Source organism: Lycorma delicatula, chromosome 1 (genome assembly GCF_047948215.1).
Source record: "Lycorma delicatula isolate Av1 chromosome 1, ASM4794821v1, whole genome shotgun sequence".
Lineage (NCBI taxonomy): Eukaryota > Metazoa > Arthropoda > Insecta > Hemiptera > Fulgoridae > Lycorma > Lycorma delicatula.
This window is the reverse complement of record NC_134455.1, coordinates 139,208,765-139,226,912: the sequence shown is the minus strand read 5'-3', so window position 1 is coordinate 139,226,912 and position 18,148 is coordinate 139,208,765. Positions and strand designations below refer to the sequence as shown.

At 31.3% G+C, this 18,148-nt stretch overlaps 1 protein-coding gene across 10 annotated transcripts in view; it reads right to left on the bottom strand.

The window, feature by feature from the left end:
• The window catches only part of polybromo (protein), a 315,452-nt gene that overhangs the window by 27,299 nt on the left and 270,005 nt on the right, over positions 1–18,148 (bottom strand). For 7 of the 10 annotated variants that reach the window (XM_075362328.1, XM_075362291.1, XM_075362318.1 and 4 more), the window contains exons 27-29: positions 17,594–17,716; positions 9,929–10,051; positions 8,145–8,439 (exon numbers count right to left, since the gene is read on the bottom strand). In XM_075362328.1, the coding sequence (XP_075218443.1) occupies positions 8,145–8,439; positions 9,929–10,051; positions 17,594–17,716 (541 nt within the window). The remainder of the gene's footprint in view (positions 1–8,144; positions 8,440–9,928; positions 10,052–17,593; positions 17,717–18,148) is intronic. The other 3 variants (XM_075362299.1, XM_075362345.1, XM_075362371.1) reach the window with 2 other exon arrangements.

Here is an 18,148-nt window from a genome sequence, read left to right as displayed (position 1 = left end):
ATTTCTAGCAGAGGTGAAACAATTTTATACAAAGAGGAACAGGTACTCAAATGTGAAAAGAATTACACTGACCAAGTAGTAAAACAAATGATAACCTTATAGAAAATTAGAATGAAATGACAAAGGATAATGTGAGAGCAGCAAACAGAAAATAGAAGTTATATAAGCAATAAAGGAAAAGCTGGGAAATAAATTTTTTTGATCATTTATAAGATTAAGGAGCAATTAAATTATATGTCTGGTACACAATCTAAAATTAACTATTTCATTAAACCAATCCCCAATTAAAAACATGGAACAAATAGTTACAGGCAAATAACATAAATTCATAGTGGAAAGTAACATAAAATCATAGCGGAAAGAAGCACAAAGATATAACTGAGCTAACAGAAACAATGGCGATAAATTGGAGCTATTTTTGGTCTTCAGTCATTTGACTGGTTTGATGCAGTTCTCCAAGATTCCCTATCTAGTGCTATTTGTTTCATTTCGGTATACCCCTACATCCTACATTCCTAACAATTTGTTTTACATATTCCAAATGTTGCCTGCCTGCAGAATGTTTTCCTTTTACCTGTCCCTCCAATATTAAAGTGACTATTCCAGGATGCCTCAATATGTGGCCTATAAGTCTCTATGTGGCCCTTTTTTTAACTATATTTTTCCAAATGCTTCTTTCTTCATCAATTTGTTGCAACACTTCTTCATTTGTCACTTTAACCAACCATCTGATTTTTAACATTCTCCTGCAGCATCACATTTTAAAAGCTTCCATTCTTTTCTTCTCAAGTACTCTGATTGTCCAAGTTTCACTTCCACATAAAGTTATGCTCCAAACATATACTTCCAAAAATGTTTTCCTGACGTTTAAATTAATTTTTGATGTAAACATTATATTTCTGACTGAAAGCTCGTTTCCTGTGCTATTTGGCATTTTATATTGTTCCTGCTTCATCCATCTTTAGTAATTCTACTTTCCAAATATCTCCCACTTTCATAATTTTTCTCTTCCTATTTTTACATTCAGCAGTCCATCATCGTTATTTCTTCTACATTTCATTACTTTCGTTGTGTTCTTGTTTATTTTCATGCAGTAGTTCTTGCGTAGACTTCATCCATGCCATTCATTGTTTCTTCTAAATCCTTTTTACTCTCAGGTAGAATTACTATATCAACAGCAAATCGTAGCATCCTTATCTTTTTACCTTGTACTGTAACTGTGGACCTAAATTGTTCTCTAACATTAATTGCTAGTTCTATGTAAAGATTAAAAAGTAATGAGGATAGGGAATATCCTTTTCGGACTCCCTTTCTTACTATCGTCGCTTCTTTCTTATGTTCTTCAATTACTATTGTTGCTGTTTTGTTCCTGTAAATGTTAACAATTGTTCTTCTATTTCTGTATTTGAACCCAAATTTTTTATAATGCTGAACATTTTATTCCAGTTTACGTTATCGTATGCCTTTTCTAGGTCTATAAATGCCAAGTATGTTGATTTGTTTTTCTTTAATCTTCCTTCTACTATTAATCTGAGTGCTAAAATTGCTTCTCTTGTCCCTATACTTTTACTGAAACCAAATTGGTCTTCTAACACTTCTTCCACTCTCCTCTCAATTCTGTACAGAATTCTAGTTAAGATTTTTGATGCATAACTAGTTAAGCTAATTTTTCTGTATTCTTTACATTTATCTGCTTCTGCTTTCTTTGGTATCAAGACTATAACACTCTTTTTGAAGTCTGAAGGAACTTCCCCTTTTTTGTAAATATTACACATCAGTTTGTATAATCTATCAATCGCTTCCTCACCTGCATTGTGCAGTAATTCTACAAGTATTCCGTCTATTCCCGGAGCCTTTCTGCCATTCAAATCTTTAAATGCTCTCTTAAATTCAGATCTCAGTATTGTTTCTCACCTTTCATCCTCTTTGACTTCCTCTTCTTCCTCTGTAACACCATTTTCTAATTCATTTCCTCCGTATAACTCTTCGATATATTCCACTCATCTATCAACCTTTCCTTCTGTACTATAAATCAGTGTACCATCTTTGTTTAACACATTATTAGATTTTAATTTATATACCCCAAAATTTCCTTAACTTTTCTGTATGCTCAGTCTATTTTACCAATGTTCATTTCTCTTTCCACTTCTCAACACTTTAAACCACTTGTCTTTTGCTAGTTTGCGCTTTCTGTATTATTAATTGTTCTCTTTCTTCCGCCTAAGTTTGCTTCTGCTGATTTAAGAATTTCCTTTTTAACATTCTCCCATTCTTCTTCTACATTTTCTACCTTATCTTTTTTACTCAGACCTCTTGCGATGTGCTCCTCAAAAATCTTCTTTACCTGCTCTTCCTCAAGCTTCTCTAAATTCCACCGATTCATTTGACACCTTTTCTTCAGGATTTTAATCCCCAATCTACATCACTAAATTATGGTCGCTATCAATGTCTGCTCCAGGGTAAGTTTTGCAGTCAACGAGTTGATTTCTAAATCTTTGGTTAACCATGATATAATCTATCTGATACCTTGCAGTATTGCCTGGCTTTTTCCAAGTGTATATTCTTCTATTATGATTTTTAAACTGGGTGTTGGCAATTACTAAATTATACTTCGTGCAAAACTCTATAAGTTGGTCCCTTCTTTCATTCCTTTTGCCCAGCCATCTATATTTTCTTCCTTGCCTTTTCCAATGCTTGCATTCCAATCTCCAACTATTATTAAATTTTCATCTCCTTTTACGTGTTTAACAGCTTTATAAATTTCTCGTATACACACTCTACCTCATGATCATCATCATGGGCGCTTGTAAGCATATAAATGTTAATAATTATTGTTGGTTTAGGTTTTGATTTTACCTTATTACAATGATTCTATCACTATGCATTTTGAAAATACTCTACTCTCTTCCCTATCTTCTTGTTCATTACGAAACCTTCTCCTGCCTGCCCATTATTTGAAGCCGAGTTAATTGGATGAGCTAATAGAATAAATCAAACATAAAAGATAGTAAATCATAAAGGTAAGGCTATTTAAAGCACTGATTAAAGTCAAAAACAGCTATGAAAGGTAAGCACAAACCTAGGCATGAATAGGAGCAAATTATACAATTTGGCCTATTTTTTATTTGGCCGCATCTTGCTCATATGTTGTTGAACGTATAATACAAAATAGATGAAGAGATCAATCTCTTCAGCTTCTTTCAAGACGAAGAGATCAGTAAAAGAAAGAAGAAAAATAAACTTCAATAGGATTAAAACAGTATGGTGTTGAACAAATATTTTTAATTTTCCAGACATTATGATAGAACTTGCTATAAGAGTGGCTGTTAAGAAAATAAAAAATAAAAAGAACTGGGGGTGAAAAACCGATGAACAAAAAAAAAGAATTGAACAAGTAAAAAGCAAGAACAAAGGCTAGCGTTTTATAAAAACAATATTATCTTGCAGTAAAATGACTTAAGACTTGAAAAGTATCTGGTGAAATGTTCTGTTAAAAGTTGAAACTAAGAAACAGGAAAAGAAAAGCTGGAGCATATGAAATATGGGAACACTAGAGATTGAAGAAAATTACATGGTAAGACAAGAGTGAAAAAAAGAATAGAAATAAAGAGTGAAAAAGAACAGAAGCGTAATAAATGCTGAATTTACAATTCAGAATTGTAAAGCCATTTGGCTGGGTCGTATCATGAGAGGAGATTGTCTATTAAAATCAGTGCCAGAAGGAAGACACCATAGAAATAATAAAAATATACATCTTAAAGGTAATGAAAGAATCCAGAATTCTCAGGCAGAAGTTTAAGTATAAATAGAAAAAAATTAGAGACTGACATAGTAAAAGGGAATTCCCTTGACATCATTGTATGATCATAATTAAACTTTTCAACTTGGGCAGTCAGAGAATAGGCTCACTACGGACTAGTTAACAGTTTATTCATTTCATTACTTTGTTCTGGTCATCCACGTTTAGCTACTATCCATAAAATAATAGTGGCATTACAAACAGGGATAGTTTTGAAACAGAGCAAGACAGAGAAATGAAGTGTATATCAAAATGGAAAGAAATCTCCAAGAATCTTATCTGTTCAGTGTATTTTACTGTGCACTACATTAGTTTCCTCTTACCTTACAGCATAGAGAACATAGCTAGAATAATAAATGAATCAACTTAAGTGATACATTCTTTTAAATGATCTAGACTTTCTATTTGAACAGAGAACACTTGTGTCTTTATCTGATACTATAAATAAAAATCCATCGAGGTAAGAATTGGAGACCATGGAGAGCAGCTATAAGTTCTTGTTTGACCAAATGCTAGGGAAATGTTTTGTTAAAAAATCTTGCATGAATGTGACAAAATACGTAGGAGAGTCCCATCTAAGTAGAGAATGAGATTCTCCAGTATTTGCACTGCTCATCCTTTAAACACATCCAGGAAGCTGTTTTCCAATGTAAATCCTTCTCTGAACAAGTTTGTGCGCTATGTATTAACATTTAATTTAGGCTGTCACATTGAAATTCCATGACATGTAGTTCAATACTCCATATCTGAACATTATGCTGATGTAGTTCTTCCCAAACCTGGCTTTGTAACTGAAAATAAATTAGTTTTAAAACTTTGCTCATGACCTAACCAGTTCCAGAATGTCCACATGAAATTAAAAACATTCTATTTTATATAATGAATAAATTTTGCCCACACCAGATTTTTATAATTGTTACAAGTAGTTTTTTTTTGAAATATTATGAACATTGTTTTTTCTAACGCCTAGCTCTACAGAACACTTTTGCATTCAATTTTTCACGTTAAACAAATATCTTGTTTATTCACACAGCGTCAACAGTCTCATAAGACACTGATGGTTGTCCTGGAATGACTGCTTTATAAGGCTGTCCATTAATCTGAGTTGTTTTTCTTATGAGTGAATGTTATTTTTGTTTTGGTTCTTAATTAAACAAGAGATAATATTCATGCTTAAGTATGTAACAAACTCAAACTTAAGAAGCCAAAAAAGCCACAGGATCTTCCTCTGCACCATAACCACCACAGTGACATAATTAGCTTCATGTGATTTATTCACCTTTAATGCAGCATCAATGTTTTAGAATTTGCTTGCATATAGAAAAGCTGGACAGTTGCAGTTAATTTTGATGACTCTATCATGCTTTATTCCAAACTATGATTGTTTGAAACTTCATAACACTGTGTATGTAATATATTTTTTTTTTTTTGTGGAGGAAAGTGGAAATGCATTTACACATAGAGTGTCGGGCTCCCACTGATTGTATTATCCAATCACTATCAGCAGACTACCAACAAAAACAACCCCCATTTCTACCAGGACTCGACCCATAACTGTTTATAACATATTACTTCTGGCAAAGTCCTCCTATACTAGCCTGAGAAGGCACTACCTAATTTTCAGAACTATCCAGGTCACCTTTTTCAATCATGAGAATGTTGCCAACGAATCGGGCTACACTCTCCCAGCTGCTTGTTATGGAGTATCATCGCAACCATGTTGTGGGGGCTCAGTGCTCCGAGATTTGCCTCTAGTGTCCCTCGATCTGCCGCCCACCGAGCACATTTGAAAAAGATGTGCTCAGCGTCATCCCATACACCGGGGCAATAGAGGCAGTTGGGGGACAGTGCTTTTCCTATGACACGGACGGTAGTGAGCGCCAAAGTACCTCTGACCCATTAAAAATTGGGTCATAGTAGTCCACCTCTCCATCAACGGTCAGACCAGATGGATAAGCTTTGCAATTCATCGTCCTCTGGTTTCGTAGTCCCAAGTCTCTTGCCATGCAATTGCATTCCTCATTGGCAATGGTTTCCCGATCTTCGGCTGCTTGTCACCTCCTGTAGGTCACCTGGTGCTCTCTTGCCAAAATAGCAATGGGTATGATGCCGGCGACCACCAGTACTACCAACTTGAAAACCGTCTGAATAATGATAATAATAATAATAATAACAATAATAATAATAAAGTAATAATAATAAATATTTGTGTAAAATGTTGACAAAATGATTTAAGTACAAAAATGTTTTCATTAATAATTCACTTTTTCATAAGCAAAAATGTCAAGATACCTCACTTGTTAGCAACTAACTCACTAAATAAAATTTGCTGCCAAAATACAGAGTGGCACACGAAATGATCCAATATTTGTTTTGGCAATAATTGTTTAGGTTAATAATTTATTAATGCATTTTATGTTGGGAGAAGTGACAGCAGTTCATGAATATTAATTTCTCTTTCCGAGTGTGCTATTTCTGTATCGTACCAAGATGGCTGACAAAGGACGACTGACTGATGTAAAGACTGTGTTGTTTTTTAATGAAATGAATAGTGTGGTGCTTATACAAAGACAGTTTTGTGCACATTTTTAAATTCAGTGGTTGCCTTCATAAAACAATAAGTAAACTTTACGAAAAATTTAATAGTGATGGTTCAGTATTTGAGAGTAAGCGCGAACGGCCTGCCAATGTTCATTCTCCACTGAATGTGAACTGTCAGAGCAGCATTGCTGAGAAACCTGGGCAAATCAACAAGAAAAGCAGCAGCACAATTTGGAATTTCTAGATGATCTGTGTAGCAAATTTTAAAAACTGATTTGCATTTTATCCATATAAAATAAGTGTTGCCTAAATTAACGGTTGACAACAAGCATCAAAGAATGGCATTTGCTGAATGCCTTTGTTCATAACATTTGGCTGGGAACAAAGTTGTATTGTTGAACAATGTTTGGTTTTCAGATGAGGCACACTTTCTTCATACGGGGTTGTTAATAATAAACAAGATGTGCTTTTTTGGCCTTCCGAAAACCCACACGTGCTTCATGCTCCAAGAATTACAATATGGGCTGCTATCTCAAGTCAAGGGGTAATAGGGCCATTCTTTTTTGAAAAAGAATGGTGAACAATGAGCGTTATCTAAACATGCTGCGTCTTTTGTTCCTAAGCTTCTTGCAATAGGTTTCAATCAGAAAAGAGTGGTTCATGCAGGATGGAGCCAGACAAAACAGGCTTTAGACTTTCTGCATGAAACTTTTAACGCAAATGTCATTTAAAACTGATTTCTTAATCGTTTTGCATGTGGACAGAATGGCCCCTGAACAGTCCTGATTTGAATCCCTGTGATTATTTTCTTAAGGGATTTCTAAAAGAAAAGATTTTCCCCAAATCATCCTCGTAAAGTGATGGAACTGCAAGTGCTGATTATTGAGGCGTGTAATGAGATAACCGAGGATATGAGTCATCGAGTTATTAACAATATAGAAGTTAGTGTTGAAGAAGTTGCTAAATGTGATGGTGGTCATATTGAACATGTGACAAGCAGAACATAATCTCCAGTTATGTAGTAAACATGTTGTATTTTACTTTTCTGTATTGCGATTCAAATATATTTTAACAAAACCAAATGTTGGATCGTTTTGTGCGCCATCCTGTATATTTGGAATTTTTTAACATGAATTGCTCTTTGGCTCTGACAACAAAAATTAAACAAATCTACTTAATAACATAACAAAACACTGCTGATGTTATAAGAAATGATCTCTGGGAAGAACTGTTTATAAAATAATTGACAAAGGTAGCGTTACAAAGAACAATGCAATGTTCTTTGCTTCAGTACACTGTTCAACCAACATAACTGAAATTTCCTTCTATTGTACAATTTCCATGAATGTGTAAAACATTGCAAACCCTAATTTTTTTATAATAACCTCTTAGAAAAGTTTTATTGAATGCTGCAATTGGACTAATGGAAAAACAGGCAAAATAACACGGTACTTTATCTATAAATAACTTTTTGCTAACTCTTGCACGTTTTGTTCAAATAAACTGAAAACTCGTAACAATAACTAAGAATAAAGAAATTTTAATTTGGTATGAAACTCAATATTTTTCAATGAAGCAGTTTAAGGTACAATGACAGCTAACACAAGTAGATACAAGCCATTAAACTAAATAAATATTGAAGACAAGTACAGAATGGATAAAACAAGGAACTGAGAATTTAAGATGATATAGATTGCTTTTATCAGTTTTTAAAATCAATTTCACTTTTTTAAGGTTATAAGAGAGTATAAATACTCTGTGGTATAAATGATTGTAAAATTGCCAACATTAAAAAAATACAAAATACCTTGCGGAGGTACTGCAGCAAAATATTGTTGTACATGGCCATTGCCTTCGGCTACAGCATGTTCGATACAATCACTAACATCTTCAAACTGATAGTCACAGTTATCCCAGCAGCATTCAAAAACTACGTCCTGTGGATGATTCATGGCTGAATTAGATGCTGGTCCTGGACTCAGTTCAGCGGCTGCTTCTATTAGTTTTGCTGCTTCTATCATTTTTGCAGCATTTTCCTCATTCATTCGGGCAGCTTTCTCCTCATAAACCATCTTTTCATTGGTTGGCAATTTCCTCCACTGCAATTTAAATTGATGTTAATTAAAATATATTATAATTACATAACAATTTTTCATTTTTTGGGGATGTTAATTCACACAACACCAGATATTGGATGGCTGAAAATCAGTGGCTTTTACTGTGACCACAATGAGAAAAAAAACATTGATGTTTGATTTTCTCCTCATACACCAATATGATGTGCTGTTTTTGATAATGTATAATGAAGCCAATATTTTTTGACTGGACTGTCATTACAGAAGTGTATGGTTTAATTTTCAAAAGATTTTATACTTAGTTAAGAGACTGTGAAAAAAAGTACGGTTTCTTCCAACATGACTGAGCAATAGGTTGTACATCATCAAACAATCTACTTGCAAATGTTCATGCAGCTTTTACAAAAAAAACCGTAAGATTTGTCTGACTCCATGTTCCCCAGATTTGCTTAGTTGAGATTTTTTCCTCTGAGGTTGGTTATTTGAAGGATTGAATTTTAGAAAAGAATCCTAACTTTATCAATAAACTGAAAGCAAACATTCAACAAGAAATAGGCAGCATTGAGATTTTGTATCAGGTAACTCTCAATAGGATCACTTGTGCACAGAAGTGGATCGCTGTGCAGGAAAATCATTTTGAGCATCTTTTCTAAAAATATGGTACAAATTTAAACTTTTATTGATCTAAATAAAGAATTTAATTCAATCTATGTTTTCATATAATTCATAAAATGTTACGGTCGCAACTGTCTTTAGTTAGTAGTGGTTTGTTTTCAAGTTGCTCACCGTGTAATTTTATTTCTATCGGCAGGTCTACTGGTTTTGTTAATAGTTAGAAAGTTATATTAAAAAAAAAAATTTTTACTAAAAAAACAATTTTTTTTAAATTAACAACTTTCAGATTTAATATTTCTGAAATTAATTTATATAAATGAAAAGTCTGATGGCCACATCGGTCCAGTGTGATACACGCCGATAAGGACACAACTGTTGGATACCTTTTTAGGTTTAAGATCAGTATAAGTTTTCTTTCTATTTAATACAACCATTCATCATTCCAATTTGTTGGAACCAAAGAAGATACATGGAAGAATGTGAATTATTTTAAGCTCTTGTTGTTTCAGGGCAGTCAGTGTTGATATCCTCTCCTGTGAAAATAATTACGTGACTTGACTTATTATTACTACTAAATAAAACCATTCATTATTTTAAAAAAAATTATTTTTCTACTAATTACTAAAGAAGCATAACAAAACCATTTCACATGCATTATGATTTTTTTTATGTAAATTTTGAGAGTTGATGTATAGATATATACCAGTATTAAAATTTATGCAACTCCGATTAACTGAGATGTATCATCTACAAGGTGGATAGGTTTCTCTGACTGGTTTGTACCGCAAGAACACATTGGACCTGATTTTTATACTTGTATTTGTATATTATACAAACTTCTAGCTGATAAATTGCATAAAATTCAAACATATAATAACAAAAAAACAGCACAGTTTACCTCATTTCCAACAATTCGACTGATTTCACCAAAATTGCATTCTGGGTTGCTTGATGTGACTTGCCGTCGAACATCTCCAGAATATAAGATATAACCAGTCACTAACTTTTTACCAATATTTTTCTGCAAAAAAGACAAATATAACATCAAGTACAATGCAAAAAATTAAATTTTTTAAGACAAAGTCTACACAGTTTATAACATAGCAATGCAGTTAAAAATCCCTGTTCATCATCTATTAAATACTAGATAACTTCATCAACTGAAAAAGAAAACTCATATTTAAATGAAAAAAAGAAAATTAAATTAATCTTTAGAAGTAATTTGAATAAAACACAAATATACCATATAACTAAAAAAAAAATCAAACAGTAATGGCTCCACAGCCATTAAAATCAAACAAATTACAAGCAATCACAACATAATTAATATTATCTATTCCATAACATCAACATTAATAAAAAATTTTAATATACAATATAGAAAATATACAAAATTAAACTAGTAACAATAAGTATTTCCATGAGTTTAAAATTAATTTTAACTTTGATCAATATAAATTTAACTTGATGATTTTCTAAAATCATCATTACAGGGGGAAAAATAAAGGACGGGCTTATTTAATTACTCAATCATTTTTTTCTATTAACTTATACAGCAACTTTATTTCAATACTGAAATTTTCATAAAAAATCTAATGCAATGAAAAGAAAAAAGTGTTCAATTTGATGAACTGAATAAGAAAATATGCACAGCAAAAAAATTTAAATCGTGAAAGGAATGAACATGTATTGAAAGAAAAATAATTATTTAAAAATATTTTCTACAATAATTGCTGCAGAGAGAAAAATGGACTGTAATGACTACTTAACGTAAGACTACATTGCAAATCTGCTCATTAACGTGATCTAGCAAATCATTTTCTTTTAAAGCAACATTGTGTTTTTATTTTCAAATATAATTTCATCCATCATATAATATAATAGTGGTTATTTTTCATCGCTACATAACTTTCTTATTCAGTTTATCAAAACAGACAAAGCGATTTCCCTATTATTATTTAAAAATAACTATTTTCGACATGGCTATTGAACAAACAATGGCAAGAACTGCTCAAATTTAATAAGGATAATGAGAAAACATCAGTTAATCAAGCAAACCTTCCTATATTTTACTGGTATAAAACTGAATACAGTGATAAAATCCTTTTTGTTATTCTACAAAAATCTGAAGGAATGCTGCAGTAATGGAATGAAATACCATCGATCAACATAAAATGGATTAGGTGTCACAATTATTATTAAGCTTCAAACTCATTAGCAAAGACAAAAAAAGCACACCTAGTAAAAATAGTTCTTTTAATAAAGCACTAAAAATTCATTTCACACAATAAACAATAATTGCATATCATCTGTTTAACTCAAGTTTCAATTTTTTTTCTTCATTCATTGAAGAAAAAAAATTGTACACACTAGCCATTAATATATTTCTTTGTTACTGCTGTTGAATACAGTTTTATGAATTTTACTTGCAATTTTGTAACAATGTTAAGCTGTTTTAAAGGGAATTTTGTTTTTATGCAAAATACTTTAACACGATGCATAACTGGGATCGAGATATAAGGGGAACAGATGTTACATGCGAAATAACAAAAAATAAATTAAAATATCAAATGAAATAAAAAATCTAACATTGTAACATCAGCTACTAACAAATCCAAATTTTTTTGAATTAACTTTGTAAATTTTTGCGATTGTAAAATTTTCTATCTCTAAACACGGCTGATATATTGTAATTCAGAAACAGAATAAATAATGACTTTCTCTGACAACTGTTAACAGTTAATAAAAAATATTCCCAATATATCACACAGGTAAATAAAGTTTTCATTCAAATGATGTGGTAAAGCTTAATTAAATTAGCAACTTTTTAATGTATATGTACGAGACTCCTGGATTTCCCCTCCCAAAATATTACAATAACCACAGACATGATAATTTTTTTCATTCTAAAACTCCTTTTAATTACAAAATTATAATTTATTTTTTGTAGATGACAATTTATTTTCTGTATTGTTATTTTCACACATATTTAGGGATGAATTACGAAGGATATCTCTAAAGTAAAGACCACAGGGAAAATTCTATCCTTAAGGTTGGTGAACCTGTGTTGTGCATGACCACGCTAGTAATGTACACACTGCATTGATGTCTGTATGTTGTCTTTGATTACGTGTATGTTATTATGTTATAAAATGAATAGGAAAATTGATGTTACTGCTGACTGTGAAATACATGGCATCATAGTTTTTTAAACAATCAAAACGTTATGCGGGCTAAAATTCATAGGCAGTTGGTTGCTGTGTACGGTGATAATGTAATGAATGAAAGAAACGTCTGAAAACGATGTCATCCTCAATCACCAACCACCTAGACCAACAAAAGTCAAGCCACAGTCTTTTGGGATCAGTTTGGCATTCTGCTGATCGATTTCACGCTACATGGAGATTATAAATAAAGAAGCCTACTGCAAAACTCTATGTAAGTCACGGTGTGCAATTCAAAATCGGCAATGTGGGCAGCTGACCGATGGTGTCGTCCTGCTGCAGGATAATGCACGTCCACATGTTACGGGTCCAACACGTGATTTAATGAGAACATTTGTATGGGAAATTTACAATTACCCACCATATAGTCTACCCTTAGCTCCTTCAGATTACAATTTGTATGGGAAACTGAAAGAATTTTTGAGTAGTAAGCAATTCGCAAGTGACAATGAACTTAAAAGTATTAATAGCATTTTTAAGTTCAGTCTAAATGGACAAGTTCCAGTCGGTAAATGGACTGGCAGCAGAAGAATATGATGAAGGTATATTGAAGCTGGTGTATCGCTATGATAATGTCTTAATCCATGTGGTGATTATGTAGAGAAGTAGTATAAGGTATGCAGTTTAAGAGAAATAAAAAATACTTATAATTTTTTTTAATAATGAAACTGAATTTACTTTAGAAATAACCTTTGTACATGAAACACAAAACAAATGCTCAAGTACTATAAAAAAGAAAAAAAAAAGAAAGGCAATGTGGTCAACTCAATCTATATTTAACCCCATCACAGATTAAATAAGAACTTATTGAATCCAATTTTCATATAGATGAACTACCATACTAAATTTCTCAAGATTTTAAGTTTACCTGTTCCAGATATTAAGATGTTCTAATTTTCAGGACAATGACAAAAAGCTTGAAATTCACAATTTTTATCCATTAAAATATTTTTCCTTATAATATTACAGCCAAGTAATTTAAACAATTTCTACCAAAACAGAGTTAGAACTTTCATTACAAAAACAAACATACACACTCTCACTCCCTTGAATGCTAGTTTATGAAGAAATTTTTTGTCTCTGGAAACCTCAAACCACAGAGATAAAAAAATATTGGCTACTTAAAATTTGAACCTTAGTTTCTTTCATTATATATTTTACGCTACAATAATAGAAATGAAGAAAATCTGCTACTATATAAGAGCATTTCAATTAATAAATTAATCATCAGAAGTTATACAAAAATGAATTAAAACTTGAAAATGCTTACAAACTTATACAAGGCCAGTCCACATGAAAATTTACGGTCAATGTGTGCGGTAATACATTGTACACAAACCTTTTGCTTTCAAGTCGTACTGTCCACAGTGTAGGTTTATTTTTTCTTTTCTGAATTGACACGTTTCTGTAGAATCACAATAAACAGTTTCACTTACTGGAATTTCTTTTCTTTTATTATAGTACTTTTTTCATTTAACTTGAGTGTTCTTCTAGTCTTTGCTATGTCCATTTTGTTCTTGTTCTTTTCTTCTGGAAATGTTTTGAATTTTTGTCTGAACATGTTTCTGACTGTGATTCATGTTTCTATCTTTGCTTCCTTAGATTTTGACCAATTTGAACCACTTGGTAACTGTCTGTTTCTGTCTTTCTGTTGTTTCCTTGGTTAATCTGTTTTTTTTATTCTCGTCAAGTATCTGTGTGCGTCAAGAAGACAAGTGCGTGTTTCCTAATTGCATCTGATAGTTTGTCTACCTTCCAGTGAAGTTCATAATTTTTCTGTAATTTCCAACAATTTTCTGCTTTTCTAGGTTCTAGTACCTTCCTCTCTATGTTTTCAAGTTTATCTGCTTACCAGTGTTTAAGGTTGTGCATTCAGTCGCATATAGTAACAAATAAACTTTTTAAAATTTTATATACAAACAGACTATTTTTTGTTGTCTATTTAAATTTATTAATCCCTTCATAAATAAATACAGAGGATAATTGTAATGACAATCAAACTGCGTATACCTGTTTCAGGTATCTACTTTTCTTTTTTTTTGTGGTAAACAGTTCTTGAGTATTATCTTTAATTTATTCCAATAATTATTTAGGAAATTATCAGTATGCATTACACTATGAACTGGAATTGTGTAGGAGTATTTCTGGTAAAGTGGAGTAAAAATGGAAATTTGATAAAAGGTTATAATTATTAATTCAATAAAAAATAATTAAAATCATAATTAAAAAATAATCATAATTATTTTTCAAATAATTATAACTGTATAAATGAATTAATCAATATCCAGCTACTTTTATCTGTAAAATTACAAATCATGTTATTTACAAATTAATATGAAAGAAAAACACAAATGGATAAATAGCATAGCAGAAATTATATAACACTAGATGGCATAATTAAGCAAGCCATGAAATTCTTAATGAGTAAAAAAAAGGGAAAAATCTAAATATATTTCCAAGAATGGTAAAATAACTTTTAACAGCTTTTTAAACCTATGAATTAGCAATTTATTGACTTTTCCTTAACTTGTGATGGGACCATCACAAAAAAAAAATACTACGTTTTCATTATAGTTCAATTTTATTTAATTTCCATTAAAATATTTCCTAACCTTGTGAAATCAGTTGTAAATTAAATAAAGCTTTAGAGAGCAGCGCTGGCATTTACACCATTAAATTTTATTTTAGAATACCCGCATATCATTTTGTTACACATGGTTCTTTACTTGATGTATTGTTCGTTTTTTCACGCTGTTCACTTTTTTTATATAACAATTTTCATAAATCAATATAAAATTTATTATGTATACCATTAACATCTACAAAGTATATAAAGGACGTTAATAAAATATATATTTTAAATAACTGTTAAAAATTAAAATTACCACACCTGATGGCTCCAATGGGAGATCTAAAATTTTAAATGTTAAGAAGGGTTATGACAAATTATTTTATTAATCAATAACTTTTAAATGCTTCCTTAGATCTGAACAAGATTTATTTTTTATAGTTCGCATTACTAACACAGTAAAGTAGGTTTTTATATTATATATATACACACACACACATAATTAACTTAGCAAAACCAATTTTTTTTTTAATTGTATTTGTCAGTATTCCCCTCTGTACTAATTATGCCAAAGACTAATAGTTTACCATCAAGAGTACAGAATTCATAATGCTTCTTACCTAATGCGGTAATTATTTAGTTCAGGTGCCTCACCACAAAACCACAAAAAAAATTTCATTCAAAATTAATATTTATTCATTTAATGATGTATTTTGGGTGTCGGAAAATAGAAAATTAGTAAAAATTTAAATAGTGATACAAAAATACAAATTACATAGCGATACGAAGAAAATACTTTTATCATAGTGAAACATTATATTTAAGTTTATAAACAATTAATTAAACAGTTAATCTGAATCAAGTTGCGATGATACTTCTGCAGAACCCTCACATACACATGCAATTTGCCAAATCAATGTGTATCTCACTTATAATTCACCATAAATGGTGAAATCATGTTTTATAATCACAATACTTCCTTTTAAACAAAAATTCGGCCATATGTCTATGGAAATGACTTTTGGAATTTCCATAATGCGGCACATTGCTTCTTACTTCCTTCCATTGACGTTCGATTGTTTGTGTATGTGCTTCAGTGTCTGGATCTATAAAATTGTATGTATGATTCACAGGTAACTGTTGGAAGCCTCCTGTTTGTAAACAATCATAAGATATCCAACAGTCACTAATAATTGTAGTACCTGGGTGCACATAGTCCTTTATAATGCGGAGCAAAGTTTCCTTATCATGTGTTGGTACTGGAACCGTGAAAACTTCTTTTGTTTCTCGTTGTATTTCACCAAATATCCAATTTCCATTTATAATTCTGCCGTGATTATATTTTCATTTACTGATTTTCGCTTCATCGATTCCTATAACTTTGCCTACTCCTCCAACCTTTTTCGAATTAGAACACAAATATTCAAAACAAATTACACGAAAATAATTGTTTCTATCTACCACAGTACTAGACGATAAATTTAGCTCGCTACATAACAAATTTTGCCGAGGTGGTTTTATTACACACCAAATTATGGAGAAACGCAAAATAACAGGTAATTCGTACCTAGTGGTGGCTAACCATGTATTGGCGTATTGTAAAATGGCTACATTACAATGTTTACTTTCATGTTTCTTACGTATGTTAAGTACACGAAGCCATTTTCTATAACAGAAAATGTGTCAATCTTCATTCAGCTTCATTTCGTTATTACACGATGGATATTGTCTGTGTTTCGGCAAAATGCCATGATTATAAAAAAAATTGTCTCACATTGTCAACCGACTGAGAGAATTCAATAAATGTAAATTCACAATTTTTATAAATACATTTCAGGTCCAGCAGTTTATTTTTTTCATCCATTGTTGTTCACTCTATCTACTTCCTGAACACTGTAAATTCTATAAAGAAAACTCAGAAAACTTAAGACACCGTGTGAGAATAGCAGACAACAATGTATGTAATGAATAAAGTTAATATGTAATAATAAAAGTAGTGTAGTGAATAAGAAACAATTCTAAATTATCTGGAGGTGAGAATCTGCATTATCGAGTGTATTAATATTCAAATATCTACTTTTCTGACACTTCATTTCCATCACAAAAATACATTTCAAAAGATTTTACAATGATTTGATGTTTTTTTTGTGATTTAGGGGTGAAGTATCTCAACTAAATAATTACCCCTATTACTATTTATAGCACTTTCGAGGGTTTCCCTCATCAGTTGAACTTTTTCTTTTAAAAAATCACACATTAAATTCAAAACATTAAAATTATAAAGATATAAAAAAATATGTAGTCATTAATAACAAAAAAAAATTTTTTATGTGGCTAGCCACACATAGAGAACTGTATGTTACAGTACAGTACTTAATGACTACATATTTTTTATATGTTTATAATTTTAATGTTTTGAATTTAACGTGTGATTTTTTAAAAGAAAAAGTTTAACTGATGGTGAGGGAAACCCTTGACAGCGCTATTACGAAAAAACAATAAGCATAAGGTAAGAGAAGCATTATTGAATTCTGTACTCTAGGTGGTAAACCGTTTTCACACTTTTGTTTGATATATATTAAAGATTAGTGTTAAGTAAGATACTTCAATTATATGTACCCAACAGTAATGAAAATACTGCTCAGCAAGACAAAATTATTATTCTGAATAAATAAAATGAAAAGGAAGCTAAAATAGTGAATAAGAAAAAAACTTTTTTTTCTATCCACTAAAGCTTGTTCACCGTACTAAACATAATCAAGCTGCTTACATTAATTTTTCGGGATGAAAGGGGAGTGCTCGTTGACTCCCGATCAGAGGGAACATTGCCATCTAGTGAGTCCTCCAGGACGACGTCTGGCTCCAGTTTGGGAACCGAAGGAGATGCTGCAGACTGCAACAAAATATATATTACATCACATGCTGGTAGAATCCTTATCAGCATCCCAGAAAAGAAAGAAATAATCTGATATTATTAAACCTTGCACTCCAAAATATTTCAAATTCTAAAGTTCAAAACCAATGACTTGAAGCGATTAAAGTAAATTTTATCTACTCCTGATAACCCCAAATTCATTTTTGTAGATTACAGCCGATGTTCACATCATGGATACATTATCAAAATTATATCCAGATTATAAAAAGGGTTTCAAAATATTAAAAACAACGAAAAAAATAATCACGGAAATATTACGCATAAGGTACAAGAAATTTTAAAACAAATGATAATTATGACAAAAAGTTAACCTGTTTTATACACTGGTAAAACGACAAGCTATGTCATCAACAGAGTGCAAGGATTAATACTAGTAATGAATTTTAGATT